General features: G+C 41.8%; 1 protein-coding gene across 3 annotated transcripts in view; it reads left to right on the forward strand.

Moving 5' to 3' along the window:
• The window catches only part of LOC126184280 (protein UBASH3A homolog), a 256,403-nt gene that overhangs the window by 126,485 nt on the left and 108,610 nt on the right, over positions 1-21,308 (forward strand). For all 3 annotated transcript variants that reach the window (XM_049926659.1, XM_049926666.1, XM_049926674.1), the window contains one exon: positions 3,972-4,041. In XM_049926659.1, the coding sequence (XP_049782616.1) occupies positions 3,972-4,041 (70 nt within the window). The remainder of the gene's footprint in view (positions 1-3,971; positions 4,042-21,308) is intronic.

Raw genomic sequence — 21,308 nt, forward strand, 5'->3', positions numbered from 1 at the left:
TAATGGAAATCAGTGTGTTATGGCAGACAGTGACTGTTGATCAGAAATGAAAGTAGCTTTGAGTGTGCAAGGAAATGTTAAGGAAATGCTCATGTTTTCAGTATACATAAAATAGAAATGCTCATTTTCGGTATACATAAACAATTTATCAGGTAGGGCCAGTAATTGTATCAAATCATTTGTTGACTATGCTGTTGCCTACAATGATGATTCTAAGGAAATGAAGAATTTTTTGGATAGAATTTTCATTGATGTAATATGTGGTAGCAAGATAATTCCTATAGGAAAGAAGAAGAACCCAATGATAAATGATTACAAGATTAATGCTATATCTTTGAACTGTGTCACGTTGCTGAAATACGTGGGAGACATTCTAAGAACTAAAATGAAAGGATATTAACATTCACCATGGGTGAATGGCTAGTTTATATTTTTAGAAGCATTTTGGAAATGTGTAATGCAATTTTGAACAAAATCTTGTACAAGAAACAAGTTCATCCTGTTACTCATATAGAGAATTGCTTCAGTGTTTGGAGTCCTCATCAAGTAATCAAAATAGCCGAGACTGAATGAATTTAAAGACACAGTGTCAAGATTGTAACAGGTTGGTATAGTTTATATTAAAATGTAACTGACCAATAGTTTGTGCTATGTGTATAGAAATATGGATGTGGGCCTCATTCCCATTTAGAAGATCTGGGATGCCATTGAGCGACATGTGTAAGCCATTTATCTATTTGCAAGTAATCGCCTGTAGTTGTGGTTGATGATTGATTGGTCATGTATTAAGATGGCTCCCCAACACTCCCATTTCCCCATGAACTCAATGCCATAGCGCAATGCCTCCACTATCAAGTTAATAGGGAGTGTTGAATGCAACTGGGGATATGTCTCTAATTTGGTTGCTCCCGTGACCCTCCTGCTCCGGCGCCCCTCCTGCTCACGCGCCCCTCCTGCTCCCGTTCCTGTCCTACTCCTCGCATTCCCGTCTTTTGTCACTCCCTCCTCTTTTGTTGCACCTCACACTTCCCTTGCATGTCTTTCTTCTCTTCCCTCTGTCTTTTCTCCCTCAGTCTTCTCCCCCCTCCCCCCACTCTTCTCTCCCCTAGTCTTGTTTCGCCACACACTTTTCCCCCGACTCTTCTTTTCCCGTACTCTTCTCTCTCCCGCTCTTCTCTCCACCCCTCTTTCTCTCCACCCCCCCTCTCTCTCTCTCTCCACCCCCCTCTCTCTCTCTCCACCCCCCCTCTCTCTCTCTCCACCCCTCTCCCTCTCTCCCTCCACCCCTCTCTCTCTCTCTCCCCACTCTTCTCCCCCCACTCTTCTCCCCACCCAGTCTTCTCCCCACCCAGTCTTCTCCCCACCCAGTCTTCTCCCCACCCAGTCTTCTCCCCACCCAGTCTTCTCCCCACCCAGTCTTCTCCCCACCCAGTCTTCTCCCCACCCAGTCTTCTCCCACCCAGTCTTCTCCCCACCCAGTCTTCTCCCCACCCAGTCTTCTCCCCACCCAGTCTTCTCCCCACCCAGTCTTCTCCCCACCCAGTCTTCTCCCCACCCAGTCTTCTCCCCACCCAGTCTTCTCCCCACCCAGTCTTCTCCCCACCCAGTCTTCTCCCCACCCAGTCTTCTCCCCACCCAGTCTTCTCCCCACCCAGTCTTCTCCCCACCCAGTCTTCTCCCCACCCAGTCTTCTCCCCACCCAGTCTTCTCCCACCCAGTCTTCTCCCCACCCAGTCTTCTCCCCACCAGTCCTCTCCCCACCCAGTCCTCTCCCCACCCAGTCTTCTCCCCACCCAGTCTTCTCCCCACCCAGTCTTCTCCCCACCCAGTCTTCTCCCCACCCAGTCTTCTCCCCACCCAGTCTTCTCCCCACCCAGTCTTCTCCCACCCAGTCTTCTCCCCACCCAGTCTTCTCCCCACCAAGTCTTCTCCCCACCCAGTCTTCTCCCCACCCAGTCTTCTCCCCACCCAGTCTTCTACCCCCCCAGTCTTCTACCCCCCCAGTCTTCTACCCCCCCAGTCTCCTCCCCCTCTCTCTCTTCCTCCCCCTCTCTTCCTCCCCCTCTCTTCCTCCCCCTCTCTTCCTCCCCTCTCTCTTCCTCCCCCTCTCTCTTCCTCCCCCTCTCTCTTCCTCCCCCTCTCTCTTCCTCCCCCTCTCTCTTCCTCCCCCTCTCTCTTCCACCCCCACTATCTTCCATCCCCACTCTCTCTTCTCCCCAACTCTTCTCTCTTCTCCCCTCCTCCCACACTCTTCTCCCCCCACTCTTCTCTCTTCCTCCCCCTCTCTCTTCCTCCCCTCTCTTCCTCCCCCCCTCTTCCTCCCCCTCTCTTCCTCCCCCTCTCTTCCTCCCCCTCTCTTCCTCCCCCTCTCTTCCTCCCCCCTCTCTTCCTCCCCCCTCTCTTCCTCCCCCCTCTCTTCCTCCCCCTCTCTTCCTCCCACCTCTCTTCCTCCCCCTCTCTTTCTCCCTCCCCTCTCCACCTCCCCCTCTCTTATCCTCCCCCAATCTTTTCCCCCTACTCTTCTCCTTCACTCTCCCCCCAGTCTTTCCCCCCACTCTTTCCCCCACTCATTCCCCCCACTCTTTCCCCCCACTCATTCCCCCCACTCTTTCCCCCCACTCTTTCCCCCCACTCTTTCCCCCCACTCTTCCCCCCCACTCTTCCCCCCCACTCTTCCCCCCCACTCTTCCCCCCCACTCTTCCCCACTCTTCCCCCCACTCTTCCCCCCCACTCTTCCCCCCACTCTTCCCCCCCACTCTTCCCCCCACTCTTCCCCCACTCTTCCCCCCCACTCTTCCCCCCCACTCTTCCCCCCACTCTTCCCCCACTCTTCCCCCACTCTTCCCCCCACTCTTCCCCCACTCTTCCCCCCACTCTTCCCCCCACTCTTCCCCCCACTCTTCCCCCCACTCTTTTCCCCCACTCTTTTCCCCCACTCTTTTCCCCCACTCTTTTCCCCCCACTCTTTTCCCCCCACTCTTTTCTCCCCACTCTTTTCCCCCAACTCTTTCCCCCCCAACTCTTTCCCCCCCAACTCTTTCCCCCAACTCTTTCCCCCCAACTCTTTCCCCCCAACTCTTTCCCCCCCAACTCTTCCCCCCAACTCTTTCCCCCCAACTCTTTCCCCCCAACTCTTTCCCCCCAACTCTTTCCCCCCAACTCTTCCCCCCCCAACTCTTCCCCCCCAACTCTTCCCCCCCAACTCTTTTCCCCCCACTCTTTCCCCCACCTCTTTTCCCCCACCTCTTTTCCCCCACCTCTTTTCCCCCACTATTTCCCCCCCACTCTTTCCCCCACTCTTTTCCCCCACTCTTTTCCCCCCACTCTTTTCCCCCCACTCTTTTCCCCCCACTCTTTTCCCCCCACTCTTTTCCCCCACTCTTTTCCCCCACTCTTTTCCCCCACTCTTTTCCCCCCACTCTTTCCCCCCACTCTTTCCCCCCACTCTTTCCCCCCACTCTTTCCCCCCACTCTTCCCCCCCCACTCTTTCCCCCCACTCTTTCCCCCACTCTTTCCCCCCCACTCTTTCCCCCCCACTCTTTCCCCCCCACTCTTTCCCCCCACTCTTTCCCCCCCACTCTTTCCCCCACTCTTTCCCCCCACTCTTTCCCCCACTCTTTCCCCCCCACTCTTTCCCCCACTCTTTTCCCCCACTCTTTTCCCCCCACTCTTTTCCCCCACTCTTCTCTCTCTCTCGCCCACTTGCCTGTCACCCCTTGTTCTTCTCCCCACCATATTTCTTTCCCCACATCTCTACCCCTCACTTCTCTATCTCCCACATCTGTATCTCCCACCTATCTTTCCCTCATTTGTCTGTGCTCCCAACTCTAAGAGGAACAACTCATTGAAGTCCTACACAGTAACTGCAGTGTTATTGTATAGTTCAGAAAAGTTTCACTGTAATCATTTGCTGTATCACCCAGTGAAAATGACCACTGTGTAAAATTTCTTATGTTCTTTGCACCACAGGATGCACTGGATTCTTACCTGAGAACTACACAGAAAGGACAGCTGAGTCAGATGCCTGGACATTGCACAGGTTTGTACCTTTAATTTTCCATTTTTTGTAATTATATTATTTCATCTGTTACTTAAAGTGATTCATGATGGGAGGACTGAATAAAATCATACTGGTTTTCAAACTTTCTGTATCCATCAAGCATTATTCATCATTTTCTGTCAGTGTTTAAGCCCAACCTTCATTTCTGTGGCCTATTTCCCTAGCAGTATTGAAATTGTTGCAGGGAGTTATATCTCAGCTTCATTTTTATAATCAAATCTCAATAAGTTGCCTCATAAACCAAAATTTTTGTCTCATTAAACTGTATTTTGTGGTTTAAGCTATGTTTTCCTGATTTGCTCTTCTCTTCCCCCCATCCCCCCCCCCCTCCCGCCCTCCTCACACACACACACACACACACACACACACACACACACACACACACACACACACACACACACACACACACACACACACACCCTTTATGTGGTACATCTCTTCAACTGGACACTGGACACCATTGTGAGTGGTTTTGAAAGTGATAAAATGTACTCAATTAATACTGTATACATCAGGCTCTCTAAGACCTCTGTTATCTTTAACGAGCCACAACATTTACTGAATCTTCAGGGGTGTGCTGGAACAATTTTATCAACCCATTCTTTTAAAGTATATGTCGTATACTGTTATTTGTAACTTCACAGTACATAAGGAAAGTTGCTGCATCATGAACCATCCTTCATTGCTTGTAATTAAAAGTATCCACTGTTGCAGTACTTACCAATGTATTAAGAGTGTTTCTCTAGGTGGGGTACAGTAGGCTTAAGTCCTGATATCAGGCCTACTGATATTCATAGCTCCTTTTTCTGTCTGTGGCTGATCAGCTTACCACCATCCAGCTACTACTTCGCTGTTACTTCACATACTACAGTGGGAGAATGTACAATTAGTAATGACACCTGAAAAATACTAGAGAAAACAGTGTCTCTGTACAACTTCCTATTGCAGACTCCTGTCAGGTGTCCTGCTTGGAAAGTGCAACTTCTCCATCACAATAACTCTGTAACGTATGTTCTTTAAAGAAAAAACACTTTTCCCGAATGTCCTGACACACTACTTTTTTTTAAACATTAATGACATCCTGGAAATGATTAATTCACATTCATGATGACCAGGTCCTTTACAATGTCAGTTATATTACTAAACAAGTAACTCAGGGCACTGTCACCATGTCCCAGTTGCACATTGCCTGTCGATCAGCATCCAAGGATGACAAAAATTTGGTATTCAGTATTTCATATAATTATTGACTGAATTTAAAAGTTTAAAATGCTGTTATACTCATCAACATGAACAATCTTATGTTGAAGGTTAAAAAGAGTAAGGCAAGTACTATAGTTAGAAATTGTATGTGTCTTGAGGCAGCATACCTCACAACACAAATTACTGAGACTATATTCATCCAGTATTTGAGAAAGAGAGCATTTAGCAAACTTCACACATAATTTCAAGCATCTCCCATGTCTTTTTCACTGACATCCTCACAAAATGATGAAAGGAAGAAAGTTGATTGCTTATCATATTTTTGTTGTTCATGCAGTAAAACTTCAGCATCAGGCATTACATCTTAATTTACTACTACTTTGCTGCTAACTCGATTTGAACATATTTTGTAGACAGTATCCACATTTACTACAGACTGCACCTACAAAATTATGTAATTGTACTATATATAGTTCAGGAGATTTGGCATCATAAACATTGTGATGCGCAAAAAATAGTTTTTTCTTACAACAAGACACATATTACCCAGACTGTACTCATACAGTGTTTGATAATGAGAGCATTTAGTGACTTCCAACAAATTTTAAACACAGTTTCAAACCTTCTCTAAACTTTTCTCACTTACATGCTTAACATCAAATATTTAACACGTTAATTCATTTGTAAAGTAATCAGAAGTTTGAAGGTGTTTTATACAAGTGAATTCATTTCTTTGAGTTATCAGGAGTTTCTTGGTTGGTTTAAAATTGAAATCATATGAAAGTTTCATTCTCAGAGTTATCTTTCAGAGCTCGCTAGCACCGTAGTTTAAGTCAATCACTAAAATTACATGGTAAACTGTTGTCGATAAAGTTTAATCATTGCTGCTCACACTAAAGTCGATTTCACTAAATTGCTCTAAATAGTTCTACGCACATAAATAAATCAACTTGCCTTGCAGCATTTAGCACAGACAATATAACAGAAAGCAGATAATAGACATTCAGACTCCTTCAATCATCTGTTACATTGTTCAAAAATGTTCTCGCAATGAACATTTTAACAAAACCTTACATATCTAAAGCAGAATGCAGTAAGACAGAGAAACTGTATCAAGACACAGACCCAACTCCATCTCTAGCTGTCCTTGGGGGCAGTTTTTGTTCACAGATATTTCCAGCATATAAAAAAGCTAGAGCCAGCAGCTGACTCTAGTATAATAATCATTTTGATTATTAAGATTGTTCAATTCTTGTCCACTTGGGACCGTGCAATACTTCAATAATTTTCTACAGTTAACAGATCTTCTTCTGAGGAAACCTCATTATGAAGTGTCTCCCAATCCTCCCAAATAAAAAGAACAGAAATTTTTGTAAACATGACGTCACTACCTATGTGCTCTGAAAGAACCATTTAACAGTGGATTGTGAGTCAAATATCTATGATGCACTGGCCAAAGACCGCACCACATCATTAAATTCTAGAGTCTACAGTATCTTAGAATTTCAGAACTGTAAATCAAAACCCAAGAGTTAGATAATATACACTGATTTTACTAAATTTGACATACCATTTGTTTTTACCAAATTTACAGTCAATGTTCTATATAGAGAAAAATCATTTGAATGAATGACAGCGTATTGTAGAGGTTTCTGCCAAATTTGGAATTTCTATTATAGAGATATGGCATGCCACAAGCTAAATAATTTGCAAATAGTTATGACTGTTGAGCAGTGATCAACAGGGATATTGAAAGAATAGTGATTCGGTGCCTCTCTCCATTTGGCACCACACCAGCTATTCTCATTTTGGCTGTCTGCCCAAGACTCTTGGTGCTATATGCACACGGATATCATCAAATCCTTTTTGCATTGCAAGTGCCTCAGTGTTGTTGAAGATGCCATACTTCTACTTTGTTGTTCAGATGTCAGGAAAAACTAAAGCAAGTTCTTTCTACACATTTTAACATAGAATTCTAATAGCCCTGAGCAGCTGCCAATGACTCCCAGTTCTGCAGTTACAATACACATTCTTCTGTAAACTGAATTAAGTTTGTCATGTTCCTGTACTTCAATCCCTCCATCATACAGGGGAACAGTTGAAAACTTATCCAACATTTTTTGTTGGTTATGGAAAACCACTGCAATAGGTAATCTGTAGTGCTGCATTCATGATCTCGTGGGGTATATTTTTTACAGGGGCATCAACAGAAATTTACTGGCTAAAGGTCCATATTTAAACTAACCAGAAGCAGAAAAGTGCATCCCTTGGTAAAAGAACTAACATTAACTTAATGCAGCATGCATTCTGCCTGCAGTTGTGGCTGTTACTCCAGTAGAATTGCTCTTCAATCTCCTCAAGCTCCTAGATATAATGATGCTGGTATTGCAAACACTGATGGGGATAGTATGACATCACTTAAACCATGTTCAGTCACCGCCATTTTCCAGTTGAAAATGACAACTGCAACAGCACAGGGGAGAGGGTGACAAAACCACATTCCACAGTGAGAGCTATGGTACACTTGAGTGTATCAGCTTATCACCAGTCCACTCCTGCTACTGCCATCAACAACACATATTGAGGACTTCATCTTCTGTGCGGAGTTAGAGATGGAAGCAATAAGTGTCACCCACTGAAGCTTTGATACTTCCACCTGCAAAGAAATCATACTACACTGTCAGCAATTCACATCAGTATCCTGCTACCATCATTGGGGGGTGAGATTAACTCCTTTTTTTAAGTTTTTGTAGGATCTCTCTTGCATATATCAATTTCTATTCATGGTGATTTTTTTATTGTATATTATTTCTATAAAAACACCCATAGTTCACCGTGTTTGTGATATTTTTCATAGTTTTGTAGAAAAAAAATTGAAAGGGGCAATATTACACCATGACATGGGATTACATGGACCCCTATAATTTGGTTTGGTATAAACACATGCAAAATGGTCCTGAGAGAAATGTTCTAAAAAAACTTTTACTAACAAAAAACATTCAACTTCTTTTACTAAAATTCTCCTTGAAAATTTATTCAGAATTCTATGACCATCTGCCTGTAGCTTTGGTGGAAGCAGCTGCCAGTCACATGGCATAATGGGACAGTGAATGTATCATGTTCTTTGGGAACTAATGTAGGTTTCATTTACTCAGTGGAGTGAAGCCCCATTACTTCAACTACTTTTTTCTTTTGTTGCAACTTTTTGAATAATACAAACATAGTGGAAAGTTTCCTCTCCCCTTTTACTCCAGCTACTTTCACCATAATAAAGTCATTTGGAAAAAACTATTGACTCTCGCATTTAGTGAGCAGAAAATCTTCAACAACAGGATTGTCTGAAGGATGAAAACCACTTTCATCAGTTCCCAGAGTCTCTGGCAATTTCATTACATCAAGCTTATCTTCTGACAAAGAATTATCACATTTTTGGAAGATATTTTTCTTGGCTTTTGAGATTTCTTCATTAGCGGAGGATGACTTGGAGCAACTAGCCTGAGGATAGTTTGTACTGTTTGTAACTGCAGACAATTTGAACTTTTTATGTAGTGCACACACAATCTCATTGGATGACCTTTTAATGAGATTGGACCAATGTTCAGTGCATGACCAGCTGTAATAGCTTTACCTGGGCTCACATCAATTTTCTTTCATATGAAAGAGCTATTGGTTTCTTCTTTTTATGTAGAGACTTTAAATAAGAAACTAGAGATTCAGTTACAGCTTCCTTTTCCTCTTCCATACCCTGTCCATCTGGGAGTTTAGAGCATACAGCTTCTTTTTAATTAACAAGGCCATTTCTTCCAGCATTTCCTTATCCACATCTGGGTACTGTCTTGTACTTGAAGACTTTTGGTAAGTTCTAGGCATTCCTGTCAAATTATTAATCTAGTTATGGCATTGCTTTATCTATTCAGACTGACAATTTATTCTTTAACTTCACTGTCTAATAAAGTTATAGTCTACTGTGTCCGTTCTTTACAGTTAAAACGAAACATGAATCTCAGTCTAAAACTTCTGCAAAATGTGGAACACTTGTAACAACAGAGACTGTCCAAGACTGGCTATTTATTTAAATTTGTTGTTACCCCAATCTTAATTTGTAAACAATTATTATAAGTTACACTTTCGTTTACTGCCATATTTAGGCAGTAAATTTGGTGATAAATATTTAGGGAGTGAATGTTACCCATGATGGAAAAAAGTTAGGGGTCCAACATTAATCTTTTTCAAATAAATATGAATCTTTAATTTTTAGAACTGTTTCTATTGTCAACAGGCTCAGACAGATTCATTAAAATATTTGAATTTGAACATATAAGAATCTGATGATGATAGTATTAACCTTTTCTTCTGAATCAAGAAACTTTTTCCCAATTGAATTTATAAGCAGATATGCAGGGCTGGCTTAAAAATTCTTTTTGTACTGCAGTATGTTTTAAATTTTATTTTAAATGTGTTAATTCAAATCAACAAATTCCATTGTATTATATGATAATTTTTATTCTCAAGGAAGTCCAGAAATGGAAAAAAGGATGAAATTGACCTGCAGGTCTGTATTATCTCCGGGGGTCAGAATCACCCTGGTTGATGGTACATTTCAGTAATGCCACTTTTATGAGAATAGGAGCTGCTATCTTTACATTCTATGCAACATGTTCCATCAACTGCTTTAGAGGTTCTTTGCCCTGATGTTGATTGATATTGTTAAGAAAAGAGACTGAAAGAGTATTACAAATTTGAGTATCTAGCAACAAAAAGGAAGTGCAAAATTACTAAGCAGTGATGGCTAGAGGACAAATGTAAGGATGTAGAGGCTTTTCTCACGAGGGGTAAGATAGGTACTGCCTAAAGGAAAATTAAAGAGACCTTTGGAGAAAAGAGAACCACTTGCATGAATATCAAGAGCTCAGATGGAAACCCAGTTCTAAGCAAAGAAGGGAAAGCAGAAAGGTGGAAGGAGTATATAGAGGGTCTATACAGGGGCGATGTTCTTGAGGACAATATTATGGAAATGGAAGAGGAGGTAGATGAAGATGAAATGGGAGATATGATACTGCGTGAAGAGTTTGACAGAGCACTGAAAGACCTGAGTCGAAACAAGGCCCCGGGAGTAGACAGCATTCAATTAGAGCTACTGACAGCCTTGGGAGAGACAAAACTCTACCATCTGGTGAGCAAGATGTATGAGACAGGCGAAATTTCCTCAGACTTCAAGAAGAATATAATACTTCCAATCCCAAAGAAAGCAGGTGTTGACAGATGTGAAAATTACTGAACTATCAGTTTAATAAGTCACAGCTGCAAAATACTAATGCGAATTCTGTACAGATGAATGGAAAAACTGGTAGAAGCCGACCTTGGGGAAGATCAGTTTGGATTCCATAGAAATGTTGGAACACGTGAGGCAATACTGACCCTAAGACTTATCTTAGAAGAAAGATTAAGGAAAGGCAAACCTATGTTTCTAGCATTTGTAGACTTAGAGAAAGCTTTTGACAATGTTGACTGGAATACTCTCTTTCAAATTCTGAAGGTGGCAGGGATAAAATACAGGGAGCGAAAGGCTATTTACAATTTGTACAGAAAGCAGATGGCAGTTATAAGAGTTGAGGGACATGAAAGGGAAGCAGTGGTTGGGAATGGAGTGAGACAGGGTTGTAGCCTATCTCCGATGCTGTTCAATCTGTATATTGAGCAAGCAGTAAAGGAAACAAAAGAAAAGTTCGGAGTAGGCATTAAAATCCATGGAGAAGAAATAAAAACTTTGAGGTTTGCCGATGACATTGTAATTCTGTCAGAGACAGCAAAGGACTTGGAAGAGCAGTTGAACGGAATGTGCAGTGTCTTGAAAGGAGGGTATAAGATGAACATCAACAAAAGCAAAACGAGGATAATGGAATTTAGGCGAATTAAGTAAGGTGATGCTGAGGGAATTAGATTAGGAAATGAGACACTTCAAGTAGTAAAGGAGTTTTGCTATTTGGGGGGGCAAAATAACTGGTGGTGGCTGAAGTAGAGAGGATATAAAATGTAGACTGGCAATGGCGAGGAAAGCGTTTCTGAAGAAGAGAAATTTGTTAACATCGAGTATAGATTTAAGTGTCAGGAAATCGTTTCTGAAAGTATTTGTAGCCATGTATGGAAGTGAAACATGAACGATAAATAGTTTAGACAAGAAGAGAATAGAAGCTTTCGAAATGTGGTGCTGCAGAAGAATGCTGAAGATTAGATGGGTAGATCACATAACTAATGAGGAGGTATTGAACAGAATTGGGGAAAAGAGGAGTTTGTGGCACAACTTGACTAGAAGAAGGGATCGGTTGGTAGGACATGTTCTGAGGCATCAAGGGATCACCAATTTAGTACTGGAGGGCAGCATGGAGGGTAAAAATCGTCGAGGGAGACCAAGAGATGAATACACTAAGCAGATTCAGAAGGATGTAGGCTGCAATAGGTACTGGGAGATGAAGAATCTTGCACAGGATAGAGTAGCATGGAGAGCTGCATCAAACCAGTCTCAGGACTGAAGACCACAACAACAACAGCAACAAAAAGATAAAAATTAAATGTAGAGTGAAAAAAAAAATGATGAATTCCACTGTTGCTATTTATTCAGTTTTGAGTCACTCTGTGCCACTGGTTCACACTTGTGGCCAGTCGAAGGACATCACCTTCAGCTAAGAGACCATATACTGAAGCACAGAATGAAATTCAATTAGGAATGTAGTATTTGAATGACAAGACATATGTTAGCAGTGATAAGAACAGCAGAGTTACTCATTGTCCACAAAACTCAATTAAATATATTTCAATTCTAAACCCTGTATCTACTGTGCACTGCTGTGAAGGACATTGGAGACTTCTTTATAGATTGTGTGTGTTTCAGTGAATTTTAGAGGGGGAGAGTCCCTGTATCCATTTATAGTTAAAACTTCTAATGAGTTTAAGTGTTAGACTGAGAGAGAGAGAGAGAGAGAGAGAGAGAGAGAGAGAGAGAGAGAGAGAGAGAACATGTTTCAGTAAGTTGGAAGAAGCAAAATTAGGTTAGCAACTAGCCATGGATCACAATTCAAAGAGGATGTGGCTGGGAATAGGTGTAGATGTGTCAAGACTACAGTGGCACTTTCCACTTGGTAGCTGCAAGAATATGTAGTTCAGAGGAAACTGCTGCTAAGTAATAGATTGATTTTGATGTTCATTATGGTAGGCAAATGGTCAACAACAAATACGTAAATAACATCTATAAATGTTTCTAAAATCAAAACAAAGAACAAAAGAGATTGAACACTAAGAAAAGATGAGGAAGCAGAATAGAGAATTAGATAAGAATAAAGGAGAGTGCAGAGAAAGGAAGGCAAAGAATTCTTGAGGCATTTGATAGTAAAAAAACAGGAAGGGAATTCAAGAACAAAAAGGGAAGATCCAGTAGTGGAATATTTTTTGAAAAAAAAAAAAAATCAGGAGAGAGATGCAAAGAAGCTGTTACTAAGCACAAATTTGCATTTGAGGAAAGACAGTAAAAGGAAAATTCTGGAAGAAACTAAAGTCCACTCTGAGTTTGAGAGGTACAAGGTGCAATGGAAGCCATAACTGGAAGAATGTGGATATGTCAAAAAATGAATAGTTACTAGTACTTCAAGTAAGTATTTGCAATGCAGTACTAGTCGCAGGACTAACATAATTACTGAGTAGATCTGATTACCACAAAATACACAAATAATATAGGAATTTATAGAAACTGATCTTCTAAGATGGAAAACAGTAGATGCCACAAGCAAGTACGGAAAGGGCTTGCAGGCTGTGTGATAGACATTGAGGAAACATTTTGAAAAGATTTGAATCAGATGGACTAAATGGGTGATAAATGAGAGAGGTAGATGCAATGAGGTCACTTAGAAGAGATTTGTGTTAGTTACAAAGAAGAGAATGCTTGGGATAGTTTCTAGTATGAAGGAGGACATGAAAATAACAGCTTGAATCTAGATGTCACATGGTTGAGCATAACGCATACTTACAGTGCAGGTGGTCAGCAAGAGATAGCTGCAGTGCAGTGTTAGAATGAAGATCAGATTGAAGAAATGTTGTGGGGGATACAAGCCAAAATGAGGATAGGAAGATGCGAAAGAGGAACAAGAAAACTATTAATGGTTTTAGATACAGCCATCAGAAGAGAAGCAACAGGCTGCACCACGTAAGCCTAATAAAGAAAGAATAAGGTGAGGCCGGAAATGAGAGAGAGAGAGAGAGAGAGAGAGAGAGAGAGAGAGAGAGGGGGGGGGGGGGGGGAAGGGGGCAGGGCAAGAAATTAAGAGATACGTACTAATGTTACTGAAAGTGAGAGAGGAAAACTACATTTTGAGATGAAAAGCATTAAATAAGAAGATAGGCACAAGTGGGAGTGGGAAAAATTAGTTTTTGAAATCAATCTATATCCATGACCATAATCTGTAAGCCTCCTTACAGTGTGTGGTGGAGGGTACTTTGCTTACTTCTATCACTTTCCACCTTTCCATTCCAGTCAAGAATGGTGTGCAGAGATAAAAGTAGGAGGAAGCAGTATGTTGGATGACTTTTCTAAGAATGTATGCTCATGGAACTTTAACAGTATACCAGTGGGGAACCATTGTTAATCAACGCATAAGGTAGTTTCGTTTTAGTGAGTCACTGTGGATCTTTTGAGAAGGACAAATATCTAAGTCCAGTTGCTTCTATGGAAACACCCAATGAACTACTATGAGATCATTGTATGGAATGTTGCACCACAGCCTCTACTGGTGCAATGAACAGCTCCTGCATCATTTCAGCTGAACAATGTCTCATGGAGGGTATCACAAGTTAGCTTGATAACCGGGTATGGTGGCACTAGACAGCATATTCAGTAAGCAAGAAGACATATTCAGTGCCCTGACATTGCAAAACATGCTGTCCAGTGCATCTGAAAGTCAGAGTTGTGACCTGTTATGATAGTGGGAACACAGGATGGCTGGGTGTGAACAGCAACTCTGCTGAAGATGGAGGCAGTTACAGCAGAAAAAAAACAGTTTGTAGGTACAGGGACTCTACTATTAATGTTTGTTTACAACCATGGGACATGGAAACTGCATGTGGTGATGGCAGGAGGTAAATATGCCATCACAGTGTACCCCAGTATGTTGGGCTCTGGCTGATGACACTGTGCCCTGCTACCATTGTTACTATGTTGTGAGAAGTTTGTATTCCCCAGTCGCAGGTCGCAGTATGCGGCCGGGGGGGGGGGGGGGTCGGATGGTACAGGGTTATTCTAAATGATGGACCTATTTTCGAAACTTTGTATTTATTCAAGTACAAATGCAAAATGAACAAGCTTTATACCAATGAAAAGAGGAAGTTTCAAAGTTTTTTTCATATTGTTTAATATCGATTTAATAAATTTAATAATTTTTAATAATTTGTAATTTATTAGTTTTTAATAATTATTTAATAATTAGAAATGTGATAAATATTCAATGTGGCCACCATTGGCTGCACAGCAAACATCGACGCAGTAGCCAAACTCGTCCCACACATGCGAAAGCGTATCTGTTGTTGCTGAGTGCACGGCAGCAGTGATCCGATTCCACAGATCTTTCAGAGTGGTAGAGGTGGGACATAAACAGCTTCCTTCACATAACCCCATAAGAAATAGTCGCAGGGTGTGAGATCAGGAGATCTCGGTGGCCAGAAGTGCAGAGCCAGGTCCTCAAGTCCCCTACAACCAATTCAGTGCTGAGGAAGGGAGTCATTCAAACAGCCTCATACATTATGGTGCCAGTGGGGCAGAGCTGCATCCTGTTGGAAAATGAAGCCATGGGAATCTTTTGCGAGTTGGTGGTTGAATACCAAATTTGGTACAAAATGCCTACTGCACTGAAATTTTCGACTCACTTTTCGCGAACTCAAGAATGCAGAAAACCTTGTGCTCCACAGTCGCCATCTCACTTGCAACTGACTGTGAAACAAACTGATGGGCCTATTGCCATGTGAACTGTATCAATCACTTTTGACACCATCACCACCCGCCCACGGCCAACTGCTGAAAACTTTGAAACCTATTCTTTTCATTGGTATAAAGCTTGTTCATTTTGCATTTGTACTTCAATACATACAAATTTTTGAAAGTGAGTTCATCATTTAGAATAACCCTATACATCTGGCTGTGTTATACTTCAGTGTCCCAGAGTGTACAAGTCTTCTGTTGACATCTCTGTGGAGGTGGGGGTGATTGGGCTGTTGCATTGTACCCCAGAGGTGGCGACCAAGTGCTGAGTTGCTTGAACATCCAGGTACTCAGATGACATAAAGGGATTTGTGGCCTGGCAGTGGTAGACATGGCTGCATCATCAGCTATTCACCACAGGCAGGGCATCAAGTAACTACCCCAGCTGTTCGATGATGATGACCTGGTTTGGGTGGGTTTAAATACTGCTGCTGCTTCCTAAGTTTACGGTAGTAGCTGTGTTTGTATGTCATGCTGAACAATCTGGAACATAGGCAATGACCGGTTGTCAAAAGTTGTCACAATCGGCAGTGAGACGAGCTGTAGAGACCTCCTGGAGACTGACTCGGTATCGGCACACAGATGTCTGATGACACAGGAGAGGTTGCTTCCAGTGATCACACAGTTCAGTGAGCAGTGCTGGCTGGCTATGGCTTTGGCATGATTACAGCTCTGGGCTCCATCTTCTGCTTCAAGCTCTGGAATAGTTTTATTCCCTTTGGCTCCTGCCTCCTAATAAAATAAATCTGCCCTTGGATTTCTGCTAAAAATTTTGCTGTAACATAGCCACTAATTTATTTACCAATATTTGCACCTCACATTTTTAAGTTCTCTCTTGGTGACAATTGCTCGTTTACACTATTAACACTTCCTTTCATATCACCCTGGCACTTAGCTCCAAATAGAGGTTTTGTTCCGGGCTGATTCTCTCAGTGGTGCCATTATGACTGGTTTTACCCATAGGTTGAAGATTGGCAGGGATGGTTTTTGGACTACCTGTCACATGAACTGGTAGTAAGCAATACCTATTATAGCAAAAATTATGCAGGCAGCTGATTTTGAAGTTCCAATAGCTATGAATTGGTGATGATGTTCAGTGTGGTACTTTGTTATGTAGAAATTGCTCCATTGATATGCGGCCATTTTGTGCAGGTATCATTTGGTCTAAGGAGGCGAGCAGGATCAGGTCTAATGTGTTATTTAAGTTGGTCAGACTTTAAGTGGACTTTCCAGAGTGATTTCAGGTCAATGTGTGGGTGATAGTCAGGGTGGTAGTTCCAGTTAGAGTGGTGGGTAATCTAAAGGTTGTTCCAAAAATATCGTATCGAGTACCATTGACCAAATAACTCTTGATCTTGTAGCTCAGTGGGCTGTAAGTCACCATGTCATCCATGCTTGTAACCAGTAAAAGTAATAACTACTGGGTTTGTTACAAAGTGTAACCAGCGTAGACCTACTTTTTGGAAGAATTCCGTTGTTAGCTTATTATTCTTGCTCATGGCTTAAGTGTGTTGTGATGTGTTGGGATAACTGTAGAAGTGTCCTGTTTTTCTTGCCTAATTTCAACATTCTTTTCCTTTTGCCCAGGCTCTCCCCTCTCCCTTCAGAAGGTGCTGTCCAAAGTCCTTTAAAAGGATTTGCATGATTTACATTAATTCCTGTGGCAAGAGTTCAAGGTTTTGATTCGATATTGACAGGTGACATCATTTCGATCACTTGTAATTTTCACTGATAATGCATCACATTTTTTTTGTCTTTCCTTGTGGTACACACTGAAGTGACAGGGTCATGGAGTATCTCATAATAATGTGTCAGACCTCCTTTTGCCTGGCATAGTGCTGCAGTTTAATGTGGCATGGAGTTAACAAATCATTGGATGTCCCATGCAGAAATATTGAGCTATGCTGCCCTTTATAGCAGTCTGTAATTTCAAAAGTGTTGCCATTGTGGGATATTTTGTACATGAATCATCCTCTAGATTATGTCCCATAAGTGTTTGATAGGATTCATGATGGGCGATCTGGCTGGTCAGATCACTTACTCAAATTGTACACAATGTTCTTCAAACAAATCGCGAACAATTATGGTTCGCTGATAAGGAGGATTGTCATCCATTAAAATGCCATCATTGTTTGGGAACATGAAGTCCATGAATGGCCAAAAATGGTCTCCAAGTAGCCAAACATAAACATTTCCAGTCAATGATTGGTTTTGCTGGACCAGAGGGTCCAGTGCATTCCATGTAAATGCAGCCCACATTATTATGGAGCCACCAATAGCTTCCACAGTGCCTTGTTGACAACTTGGTCCTTCGTTACTCATCTTTCCAGGCCAATGTTTTCCAGTCATCTAGGGTCCAACCGATATGGTCAAGAGGCCAGGAGAGGTGTTGGTCAAGAGCCCAGTAGAGGCACTGCAAGTGATGTGCTGTTAGCAAAGGCACTCACGTCAGTAGTCTGCTGCCGTAACCCATTAATGCCATATTTCACTGCACTGTCCTAATGGATATGTTCATTTTGTGCATTCCACATTGATTTCTGCAGTTATTTTACTCAGTATTGCTTGTCTGTTAACACTGACAACTCTACACAAATGCCACTGCTCTCAGTCATTAAGTGGAGGCAGTTGGTCACTGCGTTTCTCAGTGGTGAGAAGTAATACCTGAACTTTTGTGTTCTCAGCACACTCTTGACACCATGAATCCTGGAATATTGAATTCCCTAACAATTCTGAAATGTGTCTAGCTGCAACTACCATTCTATGTTAAAAGTCTATTAATTCCAGTTGTGTGGCCATAATCGCATCATAAACCTTTTCACGAGAATCACCTGAGTACAAATGCCATCTCGGCCAGTGTAATGCTGTTTTATGCCCTGGGTACATGACACTGACACCATGAATGTATGTAGATATTGCTATCCCATGACTGTTGTCACCTCAGTATGTAGGGATTGGTTGTCATAACTCATCGCCTTACATGATACTTTGGTAATAGTGGTATCTTATTATGAGTTCTTTCTTGCTATTCCAAAGCTTTGGCATTCAATTTTTTCATCCACCGCCACATATTCTTCAATCTTTGTGGTGGTAGATGTTGCTATAACACATAAGAAAATGTCACTCTCTTTTTACTGTTCCAGTGAAAGATGTTTATATGAAAAATGTGACTTTAATTAATAGTATGATAAAGAACTTGTACTGTGCCTACATTTGTTGTTGGAATTTATGTGCAGATATGAGAAAGAAAAATGGGGGCACAGCAGAGAAAGTGATGATGGATGTGTAATTTGGACTGACCAGTGAGGGGTTACTTGCACTTTGCAGTTGTGCTTTGGGGGTGCTGTGGACTCCAAAGAAGAAATGGGCCTGACGACAGTGGTCAAGCACTAAAGAAAAATGAATGTTGTTATATGGACTCTATTTTATGATATCTCGAGTTAAGTACGAACTTATGGTGTTCGGCAAGAACTGAAGCATCATGTATGAACATGTTGTGTGAAAAGCTTTTAGTGATCTGGAAAGATGAGAACTGGTCTGGTTGTCAATAAATCTTTGAATTTTAGAAAATGCTGTTTAAAAATCTGGAGACCATTGAAATTTTACCCCTTTTTCAATAAGTGGGTGTGGGGCCCTGCAATTTCAGCAAATTTTGAAACAAATTTTCAGTAAAAATAGGCTGGAACTAAAAATGACTGTAATTCCTATATTTTAGTGGGTGTCAGAAAATTTTTGATAGCATCAATCACCCGCATATTTGTGTGTACACCATTTTGACAGATAATATGGCACAAGTAACAACAGACTTCTTGTGAAATGAAATGGCACTTTCCAACGCTAAAAGTTGATGGTGCTGCAGGTAGAAAGTCAAAGACTAACACAATTATATAATGTAAATAGACCAGGCATTGCTTCAGTTTTAATCCTCGCAATACACCATCTAACAGCTGCTGGAAAGTAGCTGGTGTGTTTTTCAGCTCAAAAGGTATGTGACAGTATTGATAATCACCAGGGGGCTTGGGAATGTTGTTTTCGGGTGGTCTTCAGGTGCTACCTCTAATTAATGGTACCCACATTGTAGGCTTATTATTGTGGAATTTATTTGGCATGTGTTATACATATATCTGAAATTACCTTCTTATTTAAATAATAGTAGTTGGAACGGAGCTATATCCTTTACTGCAGTATGGAGATTTCTTTGGGACAATGTCAATGGGTGCAGAACAAGGGCTGCTACTTATTTCTGTGGTCCCGTCTCGACGTAGCTGGTTTATAAATTGTCTCATGACTGATGTAAATGCTATGGGATTCTGTGCAGTTTCTTATAGTGAGGTGCTGCATTCCTGGTGATAGTATGATGTTGAGTTAGTGGTGTGGCAGGCAGTGGTTCAGGAGGACCAAATAATGCTATGTACTTTCCATGTCCTCCTTGTCCCTTTCCTCTAGATGTGCTACTTTCTTCCTCACTGCTGTCAAACTGACAGACTGTCCTGGAGCTGCATAATTTGATACAAAACCCCTGTCCAATTCGTCCTAATCAAGTACTCCTAAATTAACTACCACATGATAGCTGTACTACTTCTGTGCTAAAGTTATCAAATCTGACAGGCACAACACTGCTTCCATCAATTTCCTATATGTAGGATAAACTACACCATGAAAGACATTGTACTTTATCTACCTTTTTGAAGTTTAAGACAGCTCAACAACTCACAAGGAATTCATCAGCAGATCAGCTCTGTCATAAACACAAATTAACTTTCCATTACCTTTTGGTATGATATCCTGTGAGTTGACCTTAAGGAACTGGTATGCAAAGGGGCTGCTGCCTCGAGTGTTACTTGCACAGTAATGATTTTCAGACTGTAAAATGAAGATGAAATAGTGCTCCATCCTATTCTACAACATGCCATTCTAAGTCAGCTATGGTGTGATTCCAACCCAGAAGTATAAACCAAATTGTCTTTGTAGTCCCTACCTACTGTAGAGAGAACTTCTACACTGATCTGAAAGTTACCCCCCCCCCCCCCCCCAACTTGGCAACTTATTACCACTGAATCATGTGAATCTGCACAACCCCCACCTACGTTGCTTAATGTCCAGTGTGGCAGATTTTATTCTTCTTTACCAAATATTGCCCTATTTGCCACTGATGCCTGAGATCCGATAACTGATAAGAACTACACAGCTTTCCTTTCTTGTTTCCACTCAGAAAAAACATCTGCCACTGATTTTGTGCAGAGGTTACCTGTGCTAAATCTTAGTGGGAGCATTGAACAATGTACATAACACCCATTTAACGACACGGTATAAGGACCAACTTTTGACCGTCTTCCATGTCTCTGCAGATTTCTTTTATTACAATTCCATTTGGAATGTACAAAACACTTAGAAGCCTAATGCATTTGTTCTCTGAAATTTCTCTTCACATAACCTGTACGACCCCATCTGGAATATTTAATATTCATATTAAAATACCATGTTCTTCTCCCATGGCCTGGTGACCACATCTGTCTCAGACAGCACATCTGTCTTACACAAGGCTGTTGCAGCTTCCACTGTCTCATACAGCATCTTTGTAAATTCCATATGAACTATGTGCAACATGAAACTTCCTGCCATGTTAAAACTGTGTACCAGACTGAGACTTGAACTTGAGACCTTTGCATTTCATGAGCAAGTGCAATTTGAGTCCTGGTCCAACACACAGTTTTGATTTGCCAGGAAGTTTTCTATCAGTACACAGCCAGTTGCAGAGTGAAAAATTCATTCAGGAAACATCTTCCAGGCTGTGGTTAAGTCATGTCTCCATGATGGCCTTTATTCCCAGAGTGCTGGTCCTGCAAGTTCCACAGGAGAACTTCGGTGAAGTTGGGAAGGTAGGAGATGAGCCAGCCAACCACTTTGCACAGTCTCTGTACAGGAGGTGGTCCTGGCTAGTAGTCACTGCTACTTGATGAGCATTGATTGGGAAGTCTTGCAAGCGGCCATGCATCGCTCCATCTAGGGTAAAACACGCTGCTTCCAG

This window comes from Schistocerca cancellata, chromosome 1 (genome assembly GCF_023864275.1).
Source record: "Schistocerca cancellata isolate TAMUIC-IGC-003103 chromosome 1, iqSchCanc2.1, whole genome shotgun sequence".
Lineage (NCBI taxonomy): Eukaryota > Metazoa > Arthropoda > Insecta > Orthoptera > Acrididae > Schistocerca > Schistocerca cancellata.